The sequence below is a fragment of the Cervus elaphus genome, chromosome 32 (assembly GCF_910594005.1).
Source record: "Cervus elaphus chromosome 32, mCerEla1.1, whole genome shotgun sequence".
Lineage (NCBI taxonomy): Eukaryota > Metazoa > Chordata > Mammalia > Artiodactyla > Cervidae > Cervus > Cervus elaphus.
The window spans coordinates 23,671,391-23,683,759 of NC_057846.1; the positions used below are offsets into that span (position 1 = coordinate 23,671,391).

Below are 12,369 nucleotides of genomic sequence, written 5' to 3' on the forward strand. Positions count from 1 at the left end.
TTCATGAATTCTGGGGTTGACTTTGACTTTTTCTCACTGGTTTTGTAAACCTTGGTAAGGTTGAATTGAAGCATGGTTTATTTATTTCAGAGTCCTGTTCAATGTTAAATGTAAACTGATATGTTCAGTATGATTCCATTTTTTCACACACACACACACATATGCACACACACACAACAGGCTAATACACATGTGCAGGAAAACATTATGGAGGGATATGTTCCAAATGATAATCTTTACCCTAAATGAGATCCTTAGTGATTCAGTGTTTTTTCTTTCTGCTCATTTATATTTTCTAATTTTTCCTACAATACACATTTTGCTTATAAATTAAAAAAGACAAAAATGTTTGCAAAGTCATTCTCAAGCTTTCTGTCTGATCAGTGCGAGTTGACACTCACCCACGGGTGTTGTTAATGGTAACCAGAGTTTTGTTTTCAGTGGCGCTTATTTTTGGAAGACACTAGGACAACTGAGTCACCCATCGTATTTTAGGGAAAAGAATGAAACAAGAAACCCCAAAGGAACAGGTGAAGATTCGCTAGGCAGATTTCTGTCTTGTACTGAAAGTTTTTTGGGTCAAGATATATGTACGTGCATGAGCTCAGATGGAACTTTCCTGAGCCATGGCGGGGCTGAATTTAGCCGTGAGCTAAGGCTCTCAGTCACTCAGAGTGTCATCCAGCAGAGAATGGCTAGCTTATCCTGGGGCTTTGTTTATTGAAAAGAGGTCCAATGAGCACACCATGTTCTTAGAGCATGCTGGCCTTGCTCTTCTCCAAATGGCCTCACAGTACTAAGCATCTCCCTGAGCACCATCAGCTGCTGATGTGACTCACTGTCAGCCTTCAGGACCTTCGTGAATCACAGCTCACGGGCAGGCCCATGCTCAGCTGAGACATGCCAGTAATTGAAGTTATAGCCTCACTGGTTACTGTGTACTTTTAGAAACCCAAATTAGCTTTCCTCAGGGAAACACTATGGTGGTGGGCAAAAGCAGACACCTCTTTCTTGTCGTCTTGGGCACAGCTTGATGCTGCTGTGAGTGGCTAGCTGTTGATGATGGCAGAGTTTGCGAGAGGGAAGTGATAGAGAGGGAGGGAGCTGGGTGGATGTAGCTGTTTGACTCTTGAGTGCACATGATCTGATCAAAAGTGTTTAGCACCAGGCTCAGCTGGCTCAGAAGAAGGAGTACAAGCTTGGTAGATAGACCCCAGAGTCTGAATTCAGCTTTCATTGCATATTTTGTATTAACTTCTCATAGCCTCAGTGTCCTCATCTATAAAATGGGCACAGAGAAGATTTCCTCTTAGATCTGTTGTGAGGATAAAAGACACAGAATGCTTGTAAATGACAGTCTGGTATATAGCAGACATTCAGCATTCCTTTCTCTCTAGTTGGTTTCCAGGTTTGTGACTGACAATTCAAATAGATCAGGGGTTCACAGGTTTTTTTTTTCTTTTCTATAAAGGGACAGAGAGCAAGTATTTCAGGTTTTGTGGGTCAGGAGGCAAGATTGAGGATATTATGTACATATTTACATTTCAGAGAGAAAACTAATTTCTACCAATTTTGAATTGATGAAATCCAAATATAATAACAGGATAAAGGTTCTCCAATATAGACCTACCAGTGAAAAGAAAGGGATTCTTTTTCTGGGGAGACAACATTTGACTCAATTGGGGCTCAAAGTCAATGCTCCTTATCATCAGATCGATTGCCCATGTTCATCTGTACAAACCGTGCTTAACTTGCAGACCAAATAGACACAGGCAGCAGGCTGAATTTGGTCCACAGGCCATAGATTACAGTTTCTTGTTGTAGACTCTCTACAACTAATGCCGGTCTCTACTTGTGCTCTAACCCAATCATCCATGATGAGTAAATAATTTGAAATCATTATTGCTAATTAATAAACAATAATTGGAGGGCTACAATCTGGAAAGTAAGATGAAATAATTCAATCTGTAAATAGGCTTTTGGAAGCTGACAAAGTGCTTATTTTATCTGATCCATTTGTGGCTGAAATCAGGAAAACAGTAGGAAGAAATGATCAGGCCACACAAATTGACCACCTACACACAGAGATCAAGTGTGGATCATCATGGAAACAGACCCTCTATCAGGTTCTTCCTGCTTCTTATCAAATAAGAAGTGGACATGCCTATTTGTATTCATCCCCACCCCCTTTGTGCAAAGGAGGGATTAAAATTTGGCAGATATCAGAGGGTCCCTTTCTGCTTTCCTTCCCCTGACCCGGCTGGCCAGTTGGTACACGGGTGTGAGTCCACAGCCCACTGAGGCTGACGAGTAGAGACAGTGCTCTACGGGGCTTGTTGTGTTGGTTTCACAACAAAATGGATCCTATTCTACCTACCAAGGCAACCATTAATGGCATAAATGAGGAATTTCGTTGATGATCATGCATTGACATAAAATTAAGTAAAATAGGTCACTAAGCATCAGTTTTGGAGCAAAAAAATAATTCAGCATTTGACCCAGAGTTCTGGCATCCACAGTGAGGAAGCACAGCAGGAGGGCTGAACGCTGGTTACGGCCAGTCTGGATCTGACAGCAGTGTTGGCATGGCTGTGTCAGACGTCTGGGCAAAATGTAAAGCTGTTTAGGGATTCTTTGTACTATTTTCATTCTTTTTTTTTTTTTTTCTCCTGTCGCATGTGGCATACAGGATCCCCGACCAGGGATCAAACCCATGCCTCCTGCACTGAAAGCGCAGATGTCTATCACTGGTTAAGAACCACAGGACCCCCAGGGAAGTCCCTGTTTAGGCATTCTTGAGCTTGGGCTTTGACAGAATTGCTGCTGCATCTCAACAGATTCTGCAGAGAATCACAGATGATAAAATTCTCCAGTGGGACAAGGAAGTCCGGATTTTGATGCACGTGGTTTTATAATCCCAGATTTATATATTTAGCATGCTGATCATTTGGCAGATTCTCTTGCAGAAAGTTCACCAACAGCATCCTGTGTTTGATCAGATTCACCTGGTTAAATTACCCATAAATGTCCTCACAAAACCAGGGACTAAAAGAATAATAAAAATAATTCGTCCTACAATGGGAACATACCTTTGTGGAAAGCTAATACATGGGGGAAACTGCCCAGTGGAATAGAGGGGATCAGGGTGGGTGTTGAGGTGAAGCTACATGATAAGACAACATTGATAACTAAATTGCCAACAGAGGAACGTCCGTGTTTCTGAGTATGTGAGTGATAGATCTGGAAGAGGGCTGAAGCACATAGAGCCTGAAAGGACTCCAGTTTATTAGAAAGTATCCAAGTGGGAGAGCTAGCTGCTTACTATCTGTTGAGGTAAAGGAATGACACCCCATGGCAACACCTAGTTTGAGATTCATTGAGCGCTTGTGAGTATTAACAGTTTGCCATGCCAATGGTGATAAAGGGGCAAGGATGTTGAACTGAAGATAGTTGAATTTGTAAAGTGCTTACAACTTCTTGTAATTAACTTCTCCTTAGAAAAATAGCTATTTTTGAGGCAGAAATATTTTAAAATGTGTTGTTTTAGCTGAAGGACAATCTTTAGCCAAAGGAGCTTTGGTGATGGTTTTAAAAAATATTTCTTCTCTGAGCTGATCCAAATGCATCTTTTCTCCATTTGTGTGTCAAGAGAGCACAGAGCAAATGCATTTTATCCGAGTTTATCTAACAGGTTGGAATAAAGTACACAATTCATGTAAGGATAAATGTCAAGAAGAAAAGCTGAAGTATATGTCCAAGCAAAATTTATTAGATGTCTATTCAAGAAAAACACAATGACCTTTGCTTGTAAGAATTTGAAGTCAATTACCTAAAAGCTTGGTATGAATATTTTTCCTTTTAAAATCAGATACAGAGAGTAGAAACATTAATTTTTCTTAAGTATGACAGGCAACAGATATTGAAGTCTTCTCTCATAAATGGCATCAAAGGTAATTATTCATTTGTCAGCAAAGCTGCATGCAGTTGACCTAATTTCAAACCCAAAGCCTTTAAAATATAAAGCTGGCTGTGAACTTGACAATAATCAAGGTAGGCTACTCAAAGATGTTTCTTTACCTTCTTCCTAGTGAAATTCCTCTATAATCAGTGTTTATATACATTTTAGTTTGGCTGCTAAAATCTTATATTCATAAACTTTTGCTAAGTGCTATCTTACAGAATCGCACTGTCGAGTCATAATAATGATTTCTGGGAGATGTAAAGGATGATCTGTTGAAGGTGTTTTAGCTTAGTTTAAATGAAGGATAAAGACCAAATTAGGAAATTCCCCTGTCTTCTCAACAACTAAATAGTCTGTACAAAAAAAAGAGCAAATGTATGTACAAAATTCTAGAGTCTACGTACATTGTGAAAAGATCAATCACTGTCCACAGAAGAAATGCTGTAAAAAGTTTTATCTATAAGGTGCTGAAGATCCAAATATGAATAGTTCTTATGCAAAGTCATAAGAAATACAAAGCTAGTTCTCGGGGTATGCGTAATTCAGGCACTGTTAACCACATTAAATCTTTCAGGTCCCAATATCATCTCGTAGGTTTCTATTTCAGGGCAGAAAATATAACCTGAATGATTTAACATTGTCTCTAAAAAGTGCCTAATGTATTCCGAGGAAATTGTTTACACACACCAGGAAAATCAGGCTCAACATATTCCTGTCCTCAAATGTAGCCAGGATTCTGAGTTCCAGAGAAGAAAAATAATTATCATAGTAAAAATAATTGTATTGATCATAATCCTTACTAAAACCAACCTTAATACTTGTGATGCTTCCAAAGTACTCTATTTCTATAAAATAATGTGTGAGATTCTTCTACATTTCCATAAAACGTACAACATAGCATATGGATTGTCTGTTCTCATACAATCTCAGATGTGTATGTGTACACACAGTGAAATCTTACCTATGAATATTGCTTACACATATTTTCAAGTGTCTATGTTAGAATAATTCGTTGCCCCTGTCACTAACACTGCTTTTATTTAACTTTTATCAGATAAATAAAACACTAAGAGCTCATTGTTCATGATGCTGATTATTACATTTTAATATAAAATAGCAATGCAACTTTACAACACAATAGTTATTTTTTTTTTGTAGTCTAGCTAAACCTCTTATATTCTCATGATTATTACCAAAGGCTCTTATTCACTTACTGTTTGCACTTCTAAAAAGTACAAAAAGAAAACCTGCAGGAAAAGACTCCTATTGGAAACTCACATTCAATTCAACAAAATCACACTCATTCGAATTAACTTTCCTACTCTTGCTTTAGATTTTGTAATCACTGTGCATTTTACAACAAATAAGTGCAGGCAAACAATAGTTGAAGTACAGTTGTCATATCGTGTAAACCAGGACACTAGGCAAACTCGTGAAAGGAAAATATACCGCCAAGCTAAGAAGGTGAAAATGTGAACCACAGCAAGTAGTAAGAGACAATCTTCTGGTTGCCTGAAGGGAGAACAGCTTCCAAAGTGGACCAGGGAGCCTCCTTGAGACACTTATTTTTTTGCCTCAACTGCTCAACCCTTATTAAGCATAGGGTTTTCTTTCTGATGCCACACATCCACTTTTCCAAGTTTAGAGCAGAAAGCAGGAATATGCACTTTCACGTGGAGGCTAATCCGCCCATCTTCCCCAGGGCGTGGCAGTTCAGTTGCTGGTGGTGTGGTGGCAGGTGGAGATGGTGATAGTGGGTGACTCCTGTTGGAAGCTGGGCGGCATTACAGCAGGAGGGTTAGGGTTAGGGTTAGGGTTAGGGTTAGGGTTAGGGGTTGGGGTTAGGGTTGGGGTTGGGGTTAGGGTTAGGGTTAGGGTTAGGGCCTGCGGGGCCTCTCAGGCAAGGTTATGCAGATGTGCTGCTGAAATGCGGCATAAATAACCAGGAGAGTGATTCACAGCCTCTTGACATAGTTTCCGGGAAAAGTACCAAAGAATTTGGTTCTTCTAGAGGTTCCTGAAAACAGAAATGATAAATGAAATGGGGCGGGGGGTAACAACCATGAGATATCAGTTCATCAGTTCAAGTGGGCTTGAAAACTCACTAAGAGAGCAAGCCCTCAGAGTTTGGAAAAGAAGAGAGACTCATTGAAGGGATGGGACAACAAAGTCAGCAGTCTAATCTCTACTGCCCGATGTCTTCATCACTTCTTAAGCTTAAAGACTGCACTCCCATCAGTTTAATTGAGTTCAGTTCAGTTGCTCAGTCATGTCAGACTCTCTGCGATCCCATGGACTACAGCACACCAGGCTTCCCTGTCCATCACCAACTCCCAGAGCTTGCTCAAACTCATGTCCATCGAGTCAGTGATGCCATCCAACTGCTCCCATCACACCAGGCTAAAGAGAAAAGCTCAGCCTCTTGGTCTGAGGGGAGAGACAATCTTGCTGAGGAGGTGGGTTTTTAAGAACAAGGACACTTGAGTATGATGGGGCTCCATCACTGAGGCTGCTAGACAGGAGTGAGGAGCGGAAGAGGAAATGCATGTGGGTACAATCTTCTCAATAAAGATGGGGCTGGCCGTGGGATAGGATGGACTGGAAAAGGCCCACAGCAAGGCTTGGTTCTGTGAGCAGGAGGTCTGTCACGGCTCCTTAGCACAGTGTAACACGAAGGCTTTATCAGGGATGCCATCACCACCCTGTTTTGTTATTTCATAGATCATGCTAAATACCACAGCATTCATTTACAAATAGCCCTGCTAGGGTCCTTCACAAAATGTAGAATATTTGAACAACTTACTAAGTCACTAAAGAAAAAAAGGCAGACCACAGGCAAACACTGGGGATGTTTCTAATATAAGGAGTAAAACCAAATGCATAAAGGACCATCATGATGATAGCTTTTGGATTCAAATATCATAATTCTTTTGAAGCTTTTGGGAAGAGCAAGTGTATCAAATTCTTCCTTAGGTTTTCCAGCTCACATAGAGTGAACACAGTCTCTGTACTTCCCTTTCTCATTTACCCTCTAGAGCTTACTGTTCTGGTTTGATGACTGATCTTCTTTATCCCTGTGCAGGTAAGCCATTTTACTCTTCTTCTCAGTGGAGAATTAATATAAACAGAGGCAGAGGCTTGTGGCTGCTAATGTGGCCTTTGTTCCTTTATTTCCCGACAGCTGGCCTGTCTACAGAAAGCCTTCATACCTCCAGCAGTTGTATCCTTCATCTTCCTACATCTGTTTCCTTTTCATCTCTTTCCTCTGTGACTTAGTATATGATACTCTTATCTACAAAAATTTTCTCAGAAAACCTCTAGTTTTCTTTCAAGATGGTAAGAATGGGGCTGTTTTGTATGTGGTAAGAATGGAACTTCTCTCTACTTGGACCACATATTGAAGCTAAGGTGGATCAGTGGACCTTAAGAAAGCTATGACAAACCTAGACAGTGTATTAAAAAGGAGAGACCTCACTTTGCCAACAAAGGTTCCTCTAGTCAAAGTTAAGGTCTTTCCAGTAGCTGTGAGAGTTGGGCGATAAAGAAGGCTGAGTGCCTAAGAATCGATGGCTTTTGAACTGTGATGCTAGAGAAGTCTCCTGAGAATCCCTTGGACAACAAGGAGATCAAACCAGTCAATCCTAAAGGAAATCAACCCCGAGTCTTCATCAGAAGGACTGATGTGAAGCTGAAGCTCCAATACTTTGGCCACCTAATGTGAAGAGCTGACTTATTGGAAAAGACCCTGATGCGGGGAAAGATTGAGGACAGGAGGAGAAGGGGACGACAGAGGATGAGATGCTTGGATGGCATCATCGACTCAGTGACATGAGTTTGAGCGAGCTCTGGGAGATAGTGAAGGACCGGGAAGCCTGGCGTGCTGTAGTCCACGGGGTCGCAAAGAGTCGGACATGACTGAGTGACTGAGCAACAACCAAGGGCACCTCCAACAGACCTAGTCATGCATGAGTTGTTCATTTCATCTCTTTTCTCAGAGTAGACCCTCACTGCTGATGACCAGCATTCTCTGCTGAATAGAACATTCGTGTTTCTCGTCTAAGGGACAGCTCATTGTTGTTCTCAGATCTCAGCCTTTACTGGTTGGTGCTATTTAGAGAAATTTTCTTCTTTCAGTTGACTTGGAAATAAAACCAGCAGGAAACCACATATACCTGAAGCAGTAATACTAAACTGTATTCAAAATGCAGTTGCCCTAGGATTACATTAATGCATATGGACGTATGAAAGATCAAAGGCATTAGGAAATCCAAGAAAGCTTGACTATCACCTCCAACCATGCACGGGAGCAAACATAAGCAAATTATAAAATGGCCAAATGCCTGAAAGGAAATGTACACATACCCACAAACCATCCATCATCACATTTTTCCATCACATCAATGACATCACTTTCTCTGAGCTCCAGCTCATCTTCATTCCTAGGAGTATAGTTATACAGAGCCTGAAACCTTAAACAAGACAAATGCATGTGTTAAAAATTTTTTTTGCACCTCTATGAAACTACCGAAAGAATATAATATTTATTTTACTTTGAACCTATCCTTGACATATTAATTAGGGTAGTATAAGTCTTTGGTAAGATTGTAAAGTAAGTAGAGGTAGTTAAGCTTTCATAAGAATTAGACCACTCTAACAGCATCTCAGAACTCACAATGAGGAAAATTTATGGAAGATTCTATCCATGAGTTGTATTAAAACATTTTAACATTTATAAATTTGACCTGCACTTCAATTGCACATTCATAGATAGTGATAATTTGGACATTAAATAATAATACAGAATATAATAGAAGTGGTATGTGTACTTTTCAGCTATATAAAACAAGAAGGAATTATAGTTTTAACTAGTCATATTCAGGAGCAAGGAACTGCAACTTGCAAGTGGAATTTTCAAATGATTCTAAATCAAGATGTACAAAATGTCTCAGGTAAAGCTTTTATATTGCTATGTGGAAATTACTATAAAAGAGAAGTTTTTTTTTTTTTTTTTACTGGGAGGAAGTCTTTAAAATAGTTTAATTTCATAGTTTGCATCAGTGTAAGTGGTTGTCTCAGGCAGTAGATTTAGAGACATAAGTTCTTTTTTAAAATGGGTCCTAGAAAAGTTGTTCTTAATGTAAAAACTCTCTCTTGAAACAACTGTATGTAAAAGTATTACTGATAGAATGCTGCCACTTTTCTTTCTTTCTTTGAATTCTTTGAGAGCATATATTTTGGTGGCATCAATCAGTAATAAACTCAGAGAATTTTGGGTAATAAAATAGCATGCATACTAATATGGACTGGCATTTTGGAAGGATACCAATTCTAGCAGTTTAGAGGGTCAGGACGCATTTGATATGCAGTTAACATGAAAATGTCATATTACTACTAAAATAATACCAGTATTGTGAGGGGGATTTTTTTTTAATGAATTTTTTCTGCTGTTCTTCTTAACAGTTAATGTAATTTTGCCAAAGTAGGAAATAAAAACCACATTTCATGGCACTTTGGATTTTTTCAAGCTAACTTTAAAAGGTTGATAATATTGGATATTGCTCAGGAACAAGAATGATTTATTTTGATTACTTTAGTCAAGAGAATCATCCTTTGGTAGAACAAAACTATTCTCTCACCTGAACTCAAATGTCATGTGACAAATCAGAGACAGGCTGTATTGGCTTCCCTGAACTTTTTCCGACTGGGGAAGGAATGAGTCTGGATAAAGCTGGACTGGGGGAGGGTGTACTGGGGAAAGACCTGATAAGATGTGGTGTCTAACAGCCTGAACTAGAAAACATTATCTTCTCTAGCCTGAGAGCAAAGCCTGAAATTCCACTGTTAGAGATTTCTTCCCCTGTTAACATTTTTTTCTCCAGGTAAACCTTATTAGCCACTTGGGGTTTTGAGGTCTTCTATGGAGAAAGGATTCTGGTTGTGGGGAAGGGCTAAGAAAGATAGCCTAAATCCTAGAGCAATGGCAAAATAGACAGGGAGGTCTTGAGTACCAACATTCCTTAATTTGGATGTTTGCATGGGGTGAGCCCTGATTGGAGGAGTCAGATTATTTTGTTGTTCGATTTGAAGATGCTCAGGTGAAGGAATGGTATCTTTTGTCCATCCCTGGGGGAAGTTAGTTTCACTGCCGTTCCTTTTCCGGTCTCACATTTGAGAGAGAAAGGCATTCCTGGGCTGCTAAATCTATGGATATACATTGCATCTCTCACTTTGGGAAATGCTAGATCTCTAAGCTCTTCAGCCTTCAGCCTTCACCCAGGCCCATCTCCAACCACTCTCAGAAATAGGCCTATTTAAGGCCATAAATCCCAGCTGCTTGAAGAATCTCAAGGTCCCTAGAGTGAAAAAAAAAAAAACTGGCACGAACTCCTCCTTCACTTTAACATGATGAAAACCAGTGTGCTTGTCAAAGTTTACTTACCATTCTGGTTTAATTAGACCACCAAAAAAAAAAAAAAAAAAGCGAAGAAAATTGGAAGTTTCATGGAAACATAAACAAACCTTTCAGAAATCCTCCTGCCTCTGTTGGCTTCAAAATCAGTGTTGCACGACAGGAAATGCAGTCGAATTACAATTAAAAAAAAAAATGCTATTTTGAAGGATGTGTTGGTGAGATGAACGATGGTGGTGGGGTCAGGATGCCTCAAAAAGAAATTTGTCTTTAAAACAGGAAATGGTCGGCCAATCATGAAACTCTGTCTATAACTTGCAGCTCTTTCTGTAACATATTTTAACCATACTTCTGAATTGGAGTGACATGATAACATTTTGTTCCTATTTTCAATCAAAACCTATTTCTTAAATGAGAGAGATTAAGTGACACCCTGCAGTCCATGGGGTTGCAAACAGTCGGACACCACTGAGCGACTGAACAACAACCTATCCTTGGCATTGTAATCAAATAGAAACTTAATAAAGAACTTTTATAATGTTCAAAGCAGGGCACCGAAAATGTGCCTCCCACCTGTGAGCTCATAAACACGTGTGAGTATTAACTCCATATGACATGAAAATGTAACATCACCTATATCCTAATTCCTAAGTTGATTAAAAGCTGCTAATACAATGCATTGATGATGCAGTGCAGTAAACCTAATCAGTCTTGGATTTATTCTCTGTGATTCATCTCATAGTCAACTGTGTAAAAAAGAACACAAAGTCAACCTTTAGAATTATGAGTTATAAACTTTTTTTCCAAACTAAATGAAATTTTAAATGATCTGTTCCTCCAAACCTCTTCATTAACAAAAATTTCTTTCTAGCTGTACCCAATGATGGGTTTGAGAGATGGTTTCTGAGGCCTGAGCTTTTCGCTAAACACCAGATATGTGAGCAGTGAGGAGGGACTGATGGCTGGGAGGTCACGAGGCTCTGCTGGTTTGCTGTGCTCCAGCCTGGCATGAAGTCCATGGGGTCAAAGTCGGACTGAGCGCCTGAACTGAACTGGGGAATGGAGCTTGGCCAGCCGGCAGGGGGCGCACTGTGTGTGCGGACTCAGGTCAGCCCGACAAGGTTTAGTCCTGTAAATGCTCCTTCCCAGCCGGCTCACTCCTGACTCAGAGGCAAGAGCCAACAGGAAGTGGATAACCTCTGAATGTCTCTCTTGGGCAAAATGGAGCAGAAAGGCAACCTTAAAGACAGCATGTGACACCTTCAGGTTTGATTTGACTTAGTATCAGAAAGGAGGTGGGGATTTGAAAGAAAGTGTTAACAGGCATTTTCCTGGCCCTCTGGGTAGTAAACATCACGTAACTGACAATGCATGACATTTCCAACATTCTGGAACTTTGTAATTATGTCACTAACTTATCACTGTAGGTCTACTTTGACATTCTCTTGCTTTTCAAATATGTGTAAAAACAATGTTAGAACATTTTCAGTGTCTTAAGGCTGCAGTTACTAGAATCTACATGCTGAGTAGCACAAGGAGAGAGACAGATTCATAAATCTTAGGAATCACTGCAGCATTGGAAGGTTTTTCTAGTGCATAAATCAATCTTTGCAAAATCATGGATTTTTTTCAAAAGTAGCTTCTGTTCTCTGTTGTGAAAGATGGAAGTTATTCCAATCACTCTTAATCTGGGAGGTCTTATCTCATGTTAGTTACTCTGGTCTCTTTCATGTGCAAAGTTGTACCATCCTCGCTTATGGTACATCAGTGGTCCATTATGCCGGTCAAGGTTAGTCTCAAATTTAGAAGATAAGAAGAATACTTACGGTTCCCCCCCACCTTGAATGTTTTCATGAGTAAACACAGGACGCTGTGGCTGAAATGAAATGATTTTCAATGTAATCAATGCTTAAACTGGTACTAATTAAAAGATAATTTGGATAATGGCATGGCACTTTTCTTGACATTTAATATTTCCTGTTGTAAAAAACCAAGAGGA

General features: G+C 39.8%; 1 protein-coding gene across 5 annotated transcripts in view; it reads right to left on the reverse strand.

Moving 5' to 3' along the window:
* Nucleotides 1-3,747: 3,747 nt before the first annotated feature.
* The window catches only part of SORBS2 (sorbin and SH3 domain containing 2), a 205,151-nt gene continuing 196,529 nt past the window's right edge, over nucleotides 3,748-12,369 (reverse strand). For all 5 annotated transcript variants that reach the window (XM_043893772.1, XM_043893770.1, XM_043893768.1 and 2 more), the window contains 4 exons: nucleotides 12,197-12,246; nucleotides 8,324-8,430; nucleotides 5,845-5,978; nucleotides 3,748-5,758 (listed from right to left, as the gene is read on the reverse strand). In XM_043893772.1, the coding sequence (XP_043749707.1) occupies nucleotides 5,917-5,978; nucleotides 8,324-8,430; nucleotides 12,197-12,246 (219 nt within the window). In that variant the 3' untranslated portion in view covers nucleotides 3,748-5,758; nucleotides 5,845-5,916. The remainder of the gene's footprint in view (nucleotides 5,759-5,844; nucleotides 5,979-8,323; nucleotides 8,431-12,196; nucleotides 12,247-12,369) is intronic.